This window comes from Balaenoptera ricei, chromosome 8, assembly GCF_028023285.1.
Source record: "Balaenoptera ricei isolate mBalRic1 chromosome 8, mBalRic1.hap2, whole genome shotgun sequence".
NCBI classification, from domain to species: domain Eukaryota; kingdom Metazoa; phylum Chordata; class Mammalia; order Artiodactyla; family Balaenopteridae; genus Balaenoptera; species Balaenoptera ricei.
In genome coordinates this window covers 102,454,273-102,470,443 of record NC_082646.1, presented here as the reverse complement: position 1 = coordinate 102,470,443, position 16,171 = coordinate 102,454,273, and the positions used below count along the sequence as shown (strand labels likewise).

Sequence of the window (16,171 nt, the reverse complement as noted above, 5' to 3'; positions counted from 1 at the left end):
CATTTCTTCCAGGTTGTACATTTTATTGGCATGGAGTTGCTTTTAGTAGTCTCTTAGGATGCTTTGTATGTCTGCGGTGTCTGTTGTAACTTCTCCTTTTTCATTTCTAATTTTATTGATTTGAGTCCTCTCGCTCTTTTTCTTATTGAGTCTGGCTAATGGTTTATCACTTTTGTTTCTCTTCTCAAAGAACCAGCTTTTAGTTTCATTGATCTTTGCTATTGTTTTCTTTGTTTCTATTTCATTTATTTCTGCTCGGATCTTTATGATTTCTTTCCTTCTGCTAACTTTGGGTTTTGTTTGTTCTTCTTTCTCTAGTTCCTTTAGGTGTAACATTAGATTGTTCATTTGACATTTTTCTTGTTTCTTGAGGTAGGATTGTATACCTATAAACTTCCCTCTTGGAACTGCTTTTGCTGCATCCCATAGGTTTTGGATCATCATGTTTTCATTGTCATTTGTCTCTAGGTATTTTTTGGTTTCCTCTTTGATTTCTTCAGTGATCTCTTGGTTATTTAGTAACGTATTGTTTAGCCTCCATGTGTTTGTGTTTTTTACGTTTTTTTCCCTATAATTGATTTCTAATCTCATAGCGTTGTGGTCAGAAAAGATGCTTGATATGATTTCATTTTTCTTAAATTTACTGAGACTTGATTTGTGACCCAAGACATGATCTATCCTGGAGAATGTTCTGTGCGCACTTGAGAAGAAGGTGTAACCTGCTGTTTTTGGATGGAATGTCCTATAAATATCAATTAAATCTATCTGGTCTATTGTGTCATTTAAAGCTTTTGTTTCCTTATTTTTCTGTCTGGATGGTCTGTCCATTGGTGTAAGTGAGGTGTTAAAGTCCCCCACTATTATTGTGTTAACTGTTGATTTCCTCTTTTATAGCTGTTAGCAGTTGCCTTATGTATTGGGTTGCTCCTATGTTGGGTGCATATATATTTATAATTGATATATCTTCTACTTGGATTGATCCCTTGATCAATATGTAGTGTCCTTGTCTCTTGTAACATTCTTTATTTTAAAGTCTATTTTATCTGATATGAGTATAGCTACTCTAGCTTTCTTTTGATTTCCATTTGTATGGAATATCTTTTTCCATCCCTTCACTTTCAGTCTGTATGTGTCCCTAGGTCTGAAGTGGGTCTCTTGTAGACAGCATATATGTGGGTCTTGTTTTTGTATCCATTCAACGAGCCTGTGTCTTTTGGTTGGAGCATTTAATCCATTCACGTTTAAGGTAATTATCGATATGTATGTTCCTATTACCATTTTCTTAATTGTTTTGGGTTTGTTTTTGTAGGTCCTTTTGTTCTCTTGTGTTTCCCACTTAGAGAAGTTCCCTTAGCATTTGTAGTAGAGCTGGTTTGGTGGTGCTAAATTCTCTTAGCTTTTGCTTCTCTGTAAAGCTTTTGATTTCTCCATCGAATCTGAATGAGATCCTTGCCGGGTAGAGTAATCTTGGTTGTAGCTTCTTCCCTTTCATCACTTTAAGTATATCATGCCACTCCCTTCTGGCTTGTAGAGTTTCTGCTGAGAAGTCAGCTGTTAACCTTATGGGAGTTCCCTTGTATGTTATTTGTCATTTTTCCCTTGCTGCTTTCAATAATTTTTCTTTGTCTTTAATTTTTGCCGATTTGATTACTATGTGTCTTGGCATGTTTCTCCTTGGGTTTATCCTGTATGGGACTCTCTGCTCTTCCTGGACTTGGGTGGCTATTTCCTTTCCCATGTTAGGGAGATTTTCGACTCTAATCTCTTCAAATATTTTCTCAGGTCCTTTCTCTCTCTCTTCTCCTTCTGGGACCCCTATAATGCGAATGTTGTTGCGTTTAATGTTGTCCCAGAGGTCTCTTAGGCTGTCTTCATTTCTTTTCATTCTTTTTTCTTTATTCTGTTCTGCAGCAGTGAATTCCACCATTCTGTTTTCCAGGTCACTTATCCGTTCTTCTGCCTCAGTTATTCTGCTATTGATTCCTTCTAGTGTAGTTTTCATTTCAGTTATTGTATTGTTCATCTCTGTTTGTTTGTTCTTTAATTCTTCTAGGTCTTTGTTAAACATTTCTTGCATCTTCTTGATCTTTGCCTCCATTCTTTTTCCAAGGTCCTGGATCATCTTCACTATCATTTTCTGAATTCTTTTTCTGGAAGATTGCCTATCTCTATTTCATTTAGTTGTTTTTCTGGGGTTTTATCTTGTTCCTTCATCTGGTACATAGCCCTCTGCCTTTTCATCTTGTCTGTTTTTCTGTGAATGTGGTTTTTGTTCCACAGGCTCTAGGATTGTAGTTCTTGCTTCTGCTGTCCGCCCTCTGGTGGATGAGGCTATCTCTATACTGATATTTCTAATATAAGATTACAGGTTTTTTCCTTTACTGAAATTGTTTTATATTATGCTTGTATCTTTTTTTCACACTGAAAGCCTTACCTACCAAGGGTATTACCAAATTACTATAACTGATTATTTGCTTTCTTATAAATCTACCCATATTATTTTAAAGAAATCAATATAAATGTTGCAAAAACAAGATTATTGAAAAAAGTTTAAAATTTCTTTGTAGCTCTTTTTGTCTTTAGGATAGATCCAGTATGACTGTACAGTCAAAATACTGTGTTTTAAAGCCACATGAATGAATCATTGCCTTTCTTTAGTCATATCATCAATTTGATATACAGTTAAGTTAATTTGCTTAAACTTGATTTAATTTTTAGGGATTGATTTTTTTTCTATTTTATTTTATATTTTTTAAAATTTTATAAAACAATACTTTAAATCATGCATCCAGTTAGGAACTCTTGTATTAGCTATATTTTTCTGAGATATAATTAGCAGATATTTTCCTCCGTTTGTCCTTTGTCTTTGTCTTTGCTTATGATATTTTTCGTCATGCGTAAGTCATTCATATGTATTTCTTTTTTTTGGAAGTATTCTTTTTTTTTTTTTTAATTAATTTGTTTATTTATTTATTTATTTATGGCTGTGTTGGGTCTTCGTTTCTGTGCGAGGGCTTTCTCTAGTTGTGGCAAGCGGGGGCCACTCTTCATCGCGGTGCGCGGGCCTCTCACTATCGCGGCCTCTCTTGTTGCGGAGCATAGGCTCCAGACGTGCAGGCTCAGTAATTGTGGCTCACGGGCCCAGCCGCTCTGCGGCATGTGGGATCTTCCCAGACCAGGGCTCGAACCCATGTCCCCTGCATTGGCAGGCAGATTCTTAACCACTGCACCACCGGGGAAGCCCCTCATATGTATTTTTAATGTAGCTAAATTTATTAGTCTCTAACTTGCTTTTGAAATGTGAGATGTTTTTATTACAATTTTCTCATTCCCTGATTAAAGAGGAACCTATCCATACTTAATTTAAGTATTTGTAGGGTTTTTATTATTATATTTAGATCTTGCATCAATTTGGAAATTATTACTTAATAGTACTTTCTTTTTAAATATTAGGCACTAGGGATATAATGTGACCAGAGCAACAATATCTAGTTTCTTTTAGAGCAAATGTTCCATTGATGGACGACAGACCACAAAATTTCAGATAATAGAAAATGTTATAAAGACAATAAAAAAGATGAAGTGTAGATACAGGCTAAAGAGATGCCTCTCTGATAAGATGATATTTGAGCTGATTTCTGAAACACAAGGTGAAGCTAGCCATATCAAGGCCTGTGGCAGAACTGTACAGGCTGAGGGAGTACTCAGTACAAAGGCATTGAGGAGGAATAGACCTTAATGCTTATTAAATGCTTACTATGAAACAGACACAATACGGAAACACTTTACCTGCATTATCTCATATATTTCTTCTAACAGCCCTTTGGGGTAGGTATCTATTAGCACCATTTTGAATATGAAGACACTGAGTTTGGGAGAGTTTAAATCATTGGCCTCTTCTCAGTCTCTACCTTGGTTTAAGGTCTCACAGTGCAGTAGTGAACCCTTGATTTTTCTCTCTCCAGGCTTTCATGAGAAGGACAAGAAGCCGTATTGCCGGAAGGATTTCTTAGCCATGTTCTCACCCAAGTGTGGCGGCTGCAACCGCCCAGTGTTGGAAAACTACCTTTCAGCCATGGACACTGTCTGGCACCCAGAGTGCTTTGTCTGTGGGGTCTGTATACTCACTTATCTTTTGGATTTAGGGAAAGTCAGGGTTCTCCTTTCTGAGAGGCAGTTGGTAAGAGGGTTCACAGCTCGGGATGAGAATTTGACAGGGGCCTTCTTAAAAGAAACACAAAACACAGCCTCCATCGTGGGCATTTGCTTGTCTGTCTTGCAAATGGGCAATATTCTAGCGTCTATTTGTCAAGAACCCGAGTGAATTCCTGCACTGGCAGGAAACTAGCAGGGATTTCAAGGCTGAAGTTTTGCTGATGCTTTTACTGCTTGACATCTGCCTCCCTTTTCTTTTTCTTCTCTCCACCACCCCACCCAGGACTGCTTTAGCAGTTTTTCTACTGGCTCCTTCTTTGAACTGGATGGACGTCCCTTCTGTGAACTCCACTACCATCACCGCCGAGGAACCCTTTGCCACGGATGTGGGCAGCCCATCACTGGTCGCTGCATCAGTGCCATGGGCTACAAATTCCATCCTGAGCACTTTGTATGTGCTTTCTGCCTGACGCAGCTGTCGAAGGGAATCTTCAGAGAGCAGAATGACAAGACCTACTGTCAACCCTGCTTCAATAAGCTCTTCCCACTGTAATCTCAGCTAAACCCACACCCTCTTCTGATTTGCTATAAAATTTAAACCAAGAGAGGAGAGAGTACATTTGTAGTTACTGACCTTCTGCTCCATAGGCTTACAGAGAAAGCAAAGGTGATGAAAAAATAAGGGAACGTCTAGATGTTACATGACTAGGCTTGTGGTATTAAGTTTTGATTTCAAGTCTTACTTTTTTTTTTTATCAGGTACTTGAATTTAGATCTGGGAGCTGCTGTCTAGTGCCTCGGCAGATGTATTTTCCACATGCACACATTCATTCCACACTGGTTTACTCACATTTCTCCATTTTCACCCCTATGATGACTCTACTCAGATATTCTCTTTTCTGGCCCTCATAACTGGGTCTTTTAAGCTACCCGCATTTCCATGTGACTCACTTTCTCACAATCACTGCTGCAGACTTTATTTTGCTGTTAGGAATCATGATATCACTCTTAAGCTCCTTGCATTTCCCTTCAGTGTATTTCTTTTTCAAGAGAAAGTAGATTTTTAACTGGACAACTTTGAATACTGACATCATTGATAAATAAAGTAGCTTGTGGTTTTAATGGCTCAATGTCATATTACTTTGGTAAATAAACTTTCTGCTTCCCATGTTATATACTAGGCACAATGTGCAATTAAATTTGTATCATACCTCTTGTTTACTTCCATACAATGGACACTTCGTTTAAATCAAAAGAAATTAAAAGGGGGGACTCCTAGTCACTAACTTGTCTCTTAATTTGGGCTCATAACATTCACTTTATTTTATTTTTTGCACTTCGGTGATTGATTAAAAGATGGCAAAGCTTCTTAAAAGTTTTTCATCACTTTGTTTACCTATGGAAAAAGTGATTTCCACTAGGCAATTCCAAATTCATATTTGCAAATGTATGCATATCTCCAAACTCATAAATTTGTATATATTTGTCCAATTTTCTTGTATATCAATTATATCTCAATAAAGCTGTTTAAAAAAATGAAACATGTTGGGCTTCCCTGGTGGCGCAGTGGTTGAGAATCTGCCTGCCAATGCAGGGGACACGGTTTCGAGCCCTGGTCTGGGAAGATCCCACATGCCGCGGAGCGACTAGGCCCGTGAGCCACAATTACTGAGCCTGCGTGTCTGGAGCCTGTGCTCTGCAACAAGAGAGGCCGCGATAGTGAGAGGCCCGCGCACCGCGATGAAGAGTGGCCCCCACTTGCCGCAACTAGAGAAAAGCCCTCGCACAGAAACGAAGATCCAACACAGCTATAAATAAATAAATAAATAAAAACAGGCATTCTTTAAAAAAAAAAAAAAAAAAATGAAACATGCATCTTCCTTAATTCATAGTTGTCTCATAAAGACAAACAAGATGGCTGTTCTTAGAGCATCTCTGAAGAAAGATGCTATAAAACCTCATTTCACCATTTTCCAGTTTGGATTAGGAAATCCCAGGCCCACCTAAAAAAAAATCTCCACTTAATTATTTTTTCCTCTGAAAAATATTATAAGTAAAATTGTACAAAAGCTTGCCAGGCTATTAAGGAATCTGACTTTCTCATGTCCTATCTCAAGTCAGCTTCAGAAGGAGCCATGCTTCTTCAAAAGAAATCTCGATAAGGTCTATACCATACCTCTCTTACCATGATCTTAAAAATAACTGTTTGATTATTTGTTATTAAAAAATTTTCAGGGACTTCCCTGGTGGCGCAGTGGTTAAGAATCCACCTGCCAATGCAGGGGACACGGGTTCGAGCCCTGGTCCAGGAAGATCCCACATGCTGCGAAGCAACTAAGCCCATGCGCCACAACTACTGAGCCTGCTCTCTAGAGCCTGCGAGCCACAACTACTGAGCCCACGAGCCACAACCACTGAAGCCCACACGCCTAGAGCCTTGCTGTGCAGCAAGAGAAGCCACTGCAGTGAGAAGCCTGCACACCGTAACGAAGAGTAGCCACCGCTAGCGGCAACTAGAGAAAGCCCATGCAGCAACAAAGACACAACGCAGCCAAAAATAAATAAATAGATAAATGTATTTAAAAAAATTTTTTTTAATTACTGAGGAAAACTCCTTCACTGGAGGTATTTTTAAAAATAGGGCTGAATTTGGTGTCTTTAGATTATTAATGTGGGCACAGAATTTCTTGGAGAACTGAAATGGATTAAATGATTCTTGCTAAGCTTTATCATTTTGGTCTCCTTTATTGGAACGGATGATGAGGGGCTTTTGAAAATTAAAAGGAAGTAGTAACAGTTAATTCTATAAAATAGGAACTCCAAATGCATCCAAACTATGTGGGAGGCCACCCAGGTAGGGAGCCAGCTGGGTTTTTGTCCTGTTTGGCTGACTGAGAGTACCAGACTAAGCAAAATATATGTTCGATTTCTAAACATCGTCTTTACTGCATATGACTCTGTGATGTCATTTGCAGATGTTTATATGGTAGCTTTGGGAATTTGACAAAGGAAACTTGGGTTTTAACCCTTAAGAGAGAACATTCAGGTGCTGACTTTTTTTTTTTAAGGATTAGCTGTTTTGAGATTTCAGTAGAATCTATGTATTTAAAAGTTTCGAAGAAAAACCAGAGTTTACTAGGGTGAAATTAGGAAGTGAAAACTTTTTCTTTTCATAATGAAAGTAAGTGGTTATATATTTGTTCAAAAGGAGATGCTGCCTTCAGGACCCAGGTTTTAGCAACAAGGAAACCACTCAAAATTTTGACGTTTGCCTGTTTAAAAAAATACTATTCTCACACTGATATATACCTGTTTACTCTTGGTTCTGAGTAAGTTATAGCTTTTAAAATATAAACACAGGGAACTCTACCTAATGCACTGTGGTAACCTAAATGGGAGGGAAGTCCAAAAGGGAGGGGATACCTGTATGTGAATGGCTGATTCATTTTGTTGTGCATGGGAGGCTAACACAACATTGTAAAGCAACCACACTCCAATAAAAATTAATTTAAAGAAATAAAAATGTAAAACCTACCCTCAAAAGACAGGTTTTTTTCCACCTGTGAGGCTATATATTTTTATAAAAGAATGTGCCATAGATTGGGAACTCTATTCTCAAGGAGGAAATCCTCAGTTTGGCCAATGATTCTTTGGAATAAGTATAGAGTCCTCCAAGGTGATACTTCAATAAAGATGGCAATCATTTTTCTATACAAGTTCTAGCACGTAAACTTGTAGGATGGCTGCTGGCTACAGGCTCCCTGTATGTGACCAGCAGAGGGAGAGAGAGTACTTTTCTCTATCTTTGCAAGCAAAAGTCCCGAGATCATCCTAACTGTACTAGGTTAGGTCACATACCCGCCAGTGATTTTTGCTGGGGAATTGTACTACGCAGCTTGCCTTAAACCAAACTAGATCATTTCCAGAGTTAGGGGCAGGATTAAGTTTCTAAAAACACAAGGGCTCTGTGGAGGAGATGTGAATATTGAAAAATCTGGGTACTGGTAAAAAGAGGGCAATGAATCTTGAATTTATATGCCTATATGTTCAAAAACAAAAATATTAAAGAGCTTCTGAGTTTCAAGATAATATGGAAGGTAAGCTAGATCTTTCCAGTGCCCTGAGGGAACATGCCTGAGAACTTTACAGGATGTAAAAGCAGAGGAGAGCCAGGAACATGATGTTAAAAGCAACATATGGCAGAGATACTGATCTTCCCTAGGCCCTGGGGGGTGGGGCGGGGCACGGCATTAAGAAACATCAAAAAGCAGCTTCAGTGTGAGAATCTGAGAAGGGAGATCTTCTAGCTGAAATAAAGGTGAGAAGGAGTGACAACTCTCTCTAGGGGCAAGTGTCTCAGGTGTGAGCAGGTCCTTAATAAGGACAGAGGTGGCAGCCACTAAAATATGAGACTAAAAAGGTGACTACTTGCCCTCAAAATATTGTGGAGGTTGTGTTATTAGATAAAACTCTCCATCAGGGCAGCAAGTAAGTGCTGAGAACCCAGAGGTAAAAGGGGAAATGGAAATCTACTGGGATCCCCTGGAGGAGGAAGAAAGAATTCTCAGATCAGTGCTGGTGCTTGAGTTGTGCTTGTTACAAATGTATAATTATGCCCAGAGGCAGCAATGTCTCAAATCTATTCTCAAATCTATTCGGTAAAATGCTGTTAATGTAGGAGGTTCCTCCTCCCCAGTTATGGTAAATGCATAGTGTTTAAATTAACTTCCTGTGAAAAGACATCTCCTAACTGCATAGGTTGATAGGCCATGGATTCTGATAATTGCATAGACATTCTGCCATCCTGGTCAGAGCAATCCATCTTGCCTCCCTATTTTAGGTATCACCAAATCTCAACAAATATTGCATTCTAGGAATAACATTTCTGCCTGGGAAAACTATCCCAATTCCAGTGAGAGATATCTCAGATCACGGGTGTAAATGATACAACTCCTATAGCTGAGAATGAACAAATCAAGAAATCAAACAGGGCTTTACTTCCTGTAAACTTCAACTCAGAGTTGGTGAGACAATTTGATTTTGGATTTTTTTGCCTTTGGACTTTGATATGCTATGTTGCATTATATGACGGGACTAACTGGGGATATGAAATAGAATCGAAGTACATTTCTCAGCATCATTTTTTTCAGTCTAGTTTCTCCACAAGGAGCTGCATGGCTCCCATTTTTCAGTCCATGTGCTTAGGTGGGGCTGAATTTACCCTCAGCCCCAAGTCTCAGGCCTGACCAGTAAGTGGTCTTTGTTCTTCTGGATCAAGGTGATTGGATCAGGGGTAGACATGTGACCCTAGCAAAGCCAATCAGATTGCTCCCCAGGACCTTCCCTGGACTTATTGGGAAAGAGGCCCTCTGATTTGTTTAGGATTCTGGCTCCGAGGATATTAAAAGCCCTTTGCTGCTGAGAAGTAGTATCTTTAGCATCACTTGGGGAGCCTGAGAACGAAGCCTACACAGAGGAAAGTAGAGATAAATAATGGAGAGGCAATGTCTTCTTTTTTTAGAGCCACTCAGTCTTAGCGTATCAGCATCTTAGCTTCAGACTGGGAAGCTGTAACTTTTCTTTTTTTGCTTCAGCTGATTTGAGTTGGAATTGTGTCACCAATTAATTGAGTAAGCAGAACAGATATATTCTTTCTTTTGTAAACTTAAAGTATTGTGAAAAAATGAATAAAGGAACAAGTAAACTCTATAGTGGTACAGAAGGTACACTGCATGTCACCATGAAAAACAAATAGGCCAAAAAACTATCTGCTCACTGCCCAGTACTTTTTACATTAGAGCACAGTGAAATGCTGTATTTTAAGTCTGAGGCATCCTGTGCATAGCTCATATATTTAGAAAACAAACTTCTTGTTCCTGTCCAATTTGCTAGTAAAGTTGAGTAATGTGTATCAACATCACTAAGGGGGCAAAAAAGAGGGAAGGGTGCTGCCATCCTCTGAGACGCAAAAATGTGTTGAAAATCATGTTATATATGCTGCTTTGTCTAGTGCCCCTGCATAGAAAATGATTAAACCTTTAATGTTACTGTAGTGCTGTGTATTTGTAGTGAAAAGTAGTTTAAAAAACTTGATGCCTTACTTGCAAACAAAAAAGGAAAAAAAATGGAAAATTATAAGAGAATTATATTTACCTTTATCCCGAAAGTTGGTACTTGAAGAAAATTGGGTTTATAAGAGCTTGAGGAAGAGAAAGAAGACATTTATAGTGATGCTGAGAGGAGATTGTAGGGATACTTTTTAGTGCTCTGGAGGTTGAGGGTGATGGTTTTCATTATGTCCAGTGACACTGGGAAAATATGACTTTCCCTGTCCGGTGCCCTTGCATTTTCAGATGTGAGTTAAGAAATATCGGAGGCTCAAAAATAAGGTGGGGGAGCTTAGAGGGAGAGAGATTTTCCTAAAATAATCTGAAAATTTTGAAAGAGAGGGAAAGAAGGAGGGGAGAAAGTTATGGGATATACAAGAGAGCTTGTGAGTTGGACAAGGTGAAATTTCCAGAGCTTCCAGAAGAGAAGGAAACATGGGGAAACAAGAAGGGTGACATACAACACACTCTGTGAGGAAGAGTGGTTGTAATGGGGATCCTGTCACTCAGTTAATTCCGTTATGCAAATTGCCTGGGGACACTACCTCTCATCCTGGGGTGTCTTTTAGTTTGGGTTTTCCTAGAAGTGGACCCTGAGACTAGAATTTGTGTGCAGTAGTCTATTTAGGAGGGTATTGCTGGATGTACAGGTGGCGGGGGGGCGAGGGAATGAGACAGCAAAGGGCCAGTTCAGTGTTCGTTAATGAACAGGTTGCTGCTATGGGAAGTTGGAGCTCAACACTCTTCATGACCTCTGAGGTTGACTGTAGACCACATGGGATGCCAGCCAGTGCCCCCACCCCACCTCTGCCTCCCTCTGTGCAAGCTGGACATGCTTCTGACCAAGGAAAGCCTTTAGTCTGAGTCACAGCTGCTTGCAGGAGGAAGCATCAGCGTGCCCCTGGCCACGAGTACCACCAGATATGGAAACTTAGAGCATCTGTTGGGGAAAGTTATGAGGAGGTAAGCATGTAAGAAAAAAATTCACTGGAAAGGTCTTCGAGTCACTGATGATCACATTTGGAATGGGTCGTAAGCCATTTGTTTGCAGAATTTTAAAATGTTCCCAGTTCTCAAAAGCTTAATGCATTACACTAGCTTACAGCTAGTGTAGTAATGGTGGAGGGCATTTAGGGAGGAAGAGAGTGGGCAATGGGATTATTATTTCCATTTTACCTATGGAAAAATGATCAATTACATGAATGGGCCAAGATCACTCAATTTTAGTGATAGCACTAGAAGCAGGCCAATGTCTGTTTAGTATCCCTTGCCTGGGACACTTTCTCTTAGGCTTTACTTCAACAGTGTAAAATACATCTCAGAAATATGTCCCATGAGGTGAATTTTCAAGGGATGAGTGAGGGGCACTAGGGCAGGAAGGGTGATCCAGTGGTGCAACCTATGTTGTTTAGGGGTATACTGGCAAGAACTGTAGCCTTGGTATCAGACAGACCCAAGTTCACAGGCCAATTGTACCACTTACAAATTATGTAAACGTTAGTTAAGCTATTTATCTTCTCCGAACTTCAGTTTCATAATATGCTAAATGTGGGTAATAATACCTCCCACGTGGGTTTGCTGTGAGGATTAACCAAGATAATAAGTGCGAAAGAGCTTTGTAAACCTCCAAGAATCATACATAAAAGGCATTAACAAAATAGTCCAAGAGATATGTGAGGAAGTCAGTATAGCTTCCCTCTGCAGAATTTCCATGGAGACTGTGAAACCATGGCAGGCTTTTAGTTGTTTACGTATGATTTTAGAAATCTTTTTTGGGATAAGGATGAAAGCTGATGGAATTGAAAATGCTGGGAGATTAGGAGAAGAGCTTCAGTGTGAGCTGATAATCTTCCTTTGCAGCAACATATTGACAAAGTAATGCTCAAGACAGAATGATTTCCATGGCACAGGAAATCCATCCAGTTAGCTGCTTCCCGTAGATAGAAAACAGCGAACCCAGGTTAAGGAAGCAGAACCAAGGGAAAAGAGTTCAGGAACCTTCCAAGGCCATGATGTTCATTGCCTGTCAATGGCTTAACCACAATTCAAGCGAAATTCCCAGGCATCATTATTACTTGTATTAGTTTTGCCAGAGGTGCTTTACCAAAATACCACAGACTGGATGACTGAAGCAGCAGAAATTTATTTTCTTACAGTTCTAGAGGCTGGAAGTCCAAGATCCAGGTGTCGACAGGTTTGGTGTCTCCTAAGTTCTGTCTCCTTGTCTTGCTGATGGCCACCTTCTCTCTTTTGTCCTCTCGTGTCCTTTTCTCTGTGCATGTGTCTCCCTGGTGTCTCTGCCTCTTCTTATAAGAACAATAGTCTTATTGGATTAGGGTCCCACCCTTGTGGCCTCATTTAATCTAAATTACCTCTTTGAAGCCCATATCTCCAAACACAGACACATTGGGAATTAGGGCTTCAACACATAGTCTTTTTTTTTATTTTAATTGAAGTATAGTTGATTTACAATGTTGCATTAGTTTCAGATAAACAGCAAAGCAACACATGGACTTTGTTGGGATACAATTCAGTCCATAATATTACTTAAAAGGATACAGTGGCAAAGATACAATTCCACATGCTTTCTGGTCATAAGCTTGGTGGCTTCGCTCTGTTATCTAATTCCAGACTCATCAACAGGCAAATTTTGATCCTTTTTTTTTTTTTGATCTTTTTTTTTTAAATAGACACTTTATTATATACACAGGTCATAAAATCCCAGACTTACATTAGGCACAAACATATAGACCCTGCTAACTATTTAATATTATCAAGCTTGTACAACTTTAGCATGGTTTTGAGGCCAGCAACCTCAGTGTCTATCTAAATGGGGGTCTGATCTTGCTGAGATGTAATATCACTATTTCTGTTCTCATTACCAGCAGCTTTCTTTTGTTCAATGAATATAGTTCTTTGATTCTGCTCTTTTCTACATTGAAATCTAATTTTGTATCTGTTCTGATTTTTATCTCTTCATCCATAACTTGTTTTAATTGATATAGTTCAAGTTTCATTTTCTCATTTTCTGCTTTGAAGGATGGAAATTTGCTCCTCTTCATAATAATCATATCCTTTTTCACATTAGCAACCTGAGACATCATCTGCCGAAGAATGATGTCCTGCTGCCTCTTGGTGACATATCTTTGTAGATGAGATCCATGTTGGCCTCCATGATCTTGACCAATGCAGATGCAATGGTTTCTGCTTGTCGAGTAGTAAACCCATTTCCTTCAAGTAAACACACTAAGGCATGGGTTTATGGCTCATTTGGGACTGATGTATTTGAACTTTAGTTAAAAGATGGAGACAGCTTTTTTTTTTGCAATTTTTTATTTAATTTATTTATTTGTTTAGTTTATTTTTTGGCTGTGTTAGGTCTTCGTTGCTGTGCACGGGCTTTTCTCTATAGTTGCGGCGAGCGGGGGCCACTCCTCGCTGGGGTGCGCAGGCTTCTTGCAGTGGCTTCTACTGTTGCAGAGCACGGGCTCTAGGCATGTGGGCTTCAGCAGTTGCAGCTCGCGGGCTCAGTAGTTGCGGCACGTGGGCCCTAGAGGGTGGGGGCTTCAGTAGTTGTGGCTCACGGGCTCTAGAGTGCAGGCTCAGTAGTTGTGGCCCACGGCTTCATTGCTCTGCGGCATGTGGGATCTTCCCCGACCAGGGCTGGAACCCGTGTCCTTGCATTGGCAGGTGGATTCTTAACCACTGCGCCACCAGGGAAGTTGGGGACGGCTTTATGATGTGGGTCTTGACTTCAGGTGTAGGCTTCTGTCCAGCTCTACTGCTTACTAGTTCTGTTACCTTGTGCAATATCATTTGACTTTTTATCATCTCTTTGTTCATTCACTCAGTGGACATGAACATCTCTTTTGAGATATATTGTGGAAACTAAAGCTGCGTTAGAAGGGTAGCTCTAAGGCTGATCAGAGTTGAGAAGTATTTTTTGGATGTTTGTGTGCTGAGAGGACGAAGGTCACAGAGATGGAGATATTGGAGTCTTAAGATGAAGAAGCTAATCAAACTAGATACAACAGGGGACAGATGAGATGGAGGCTGAGATGAGGTGTTATCCTAAGGAATCAGGCTGGTCCATCTTCTATGAGTTTACATATGCAAATGTGCTGTGATACAGCCGATGGCTGTTGGTTTCCTCTTTAAAGGCGAGGGGGAGATATGTTTCAAAGCACCAGTTTAAACTGCTTCTTTTTTATTTTTCACTAACAAAGAAGCCCTCAGGGTTTGCAAATCTACAAATAGATAATTTTCCATTTTTATTCTTACAGATAATTTTCCATTTTTATTCTTAATGAGAAGCATACAGTGCTTTTTAACATTACCACGTCTGGTGATCTGAATGTTAGTTTGGTGAGTTAAGGACAAATAAATTTGCCCTAAGTGAGCTCCTCAAATGACATCCCTGTCCCTAGTCCAATTTCTTAAATAGAAAATCAGGTAGGATTTGCATAATTCGGCAGGCAATTACTGTTTACAGGACTGTTCTAGGTTCCAGGGGAAAACCTAAGATAGTAAGACTTAGTCTCTGTCTTCAAGGAGCTTACAGTCTAGGAAGAGTCACACATTCAGCCCTAATATGAGCTTGTCCATGCAGGAGGGTTTCTTCCTTGGCAGCAGAGGTCAAGGCAGTGAAAGACGAAGGACCTGGAGGTGGGAAACGTGGAAGTATTCGGTTCTGGGAAAGGAGACAAAAGGAGGCAATTTGGAAAAGTGATATAAATAGAAGGAGGCACACATGTTTATCAGAACCTCAGAGAAAAACTTCATGGTAGAGATGGCTTTCATTTGAATCTTCACGTGGAAGCAGGAAAAGAAAACTGGGGCATTCCAACCTGGGGCAGGGGTGTGAGGCAGGGCGGAGAAGCATGAAGTAAGGCAAAGGGGAAAATGTGCCTGATATGGTAGGTGGAGAAAGGAACTCCTTTGAGGATCTAAGGCGTGCTTTTCCAGGTGTGCGTGGATAAAGTAGGATACTTGGTAGTAATAAAGAGAATGAACATAATCACACTACTCTATATAAAATAGATAATCAGCAAGGACCTACTGTAGAGCACAGGGAACTCTCCTCAATATTCTGTAATAACCTATATGGGAGAAGAACCTGAAAAATAATGAATATATGTATATGTATAACTGAATCACTTTGCTGTACACTGGAAACTAATATATTGTAAATCAGCTCTACTCCAATATAAAATAAAAATTAAACTGAAAAAAGGAAGAGAAATAAAACTGCAAAAGTTGGTTGGAGCTAGTTTGCTTTGAATGTCAGGCTGGAGAGGCTGCACATTCATCTGTAGGCAACAGGAAGGTCATCGAAGTTTTGAACATGGTGGATTGAAGGGAGAATGCAAGGCAGAGGGAGGTGTGACCACGCATGAGGTGAGGTTCCAAGCTTCTCACGCACGCTCCATTGTCCCATCAGATTTTATCTACAAAATACATATTTGAAGATAAAATTATTAATAATTTGAAGATGACAACTGCAGAGCATTAAACCCCAAGGATGGGGCCCTTCTGAGCATGGGTCCCTGCGTGACTACACTAGATGCATGTCTGTGAAGCAGGTTCTGGAGTGGCCTGTAAGAATACTGTTTCAATAGAATGGAGGTGGAAATAGTTGAGGCTATGGTGCAGTACACTGATGATAGGATGGGAGATGATATAGATGACAACTGTAAGGGTAGAAGGAGGGATACTCGTAGAGCATAAGGGTCTATTAGGGCGGGAGAAAGCCTTTTGAGAGTTTTGGGGAAAGGATGGGTAAATTAAGCATGCTTGTGGACACATGGGGTAAGAGCAAGTAAGAGAAGGTATGAAGGATGGGACTAATTGCTACAGTAAAGATCTCACAAGAGTAAGTAGAGATTGGATCAACGGTATAGATGGAGGGG

At 39.9% G+C, this 16,171-nt stretch overlaps 1 protein-coding gene and 1 pseudogene across 4 annotated transcripts in view; one reads left to right on the top strand and one right to left on the bottom strand.

Moving 5' to 3' along the window:
- LPXN (leupaxin) overlaps nt 1-5,236 on the top strand; it is a 42,779-nt gene extending 37,543 nt beyond the window's left edge. For all 4 annotated transcript variants that reach the window (XM_059931646.1, XM_059931647.1, XM_059931648.1 and 1 more), the window contains 2 exons: nt 3,966-4,114; nt 4,439-5,236. In XM_059931646.1, coding sequence (XP_059787629.1) covers nt 3,966-4,114; nt 4,439-4,708 — 419 coding nt within the window. In that variant the 3' untranslated portion in view covers nt 4,709-5,236. The remainder of the gene's footprint in view (nt 1-3,965; nt 4,115-4,438) is intronic.
- Nucleotides 5,237-12,960: 7,724 nt separating this feature from the next.
- LOC132370229 (mitochondrial calcium uniporter regulator 1-like) lies at nt 12,961-13,518 on the bottom strand (annotated as a pseudogene).
- Between the last annotated feature and the right edge of the window lie 2,653 nt (nt 13,519-16,171).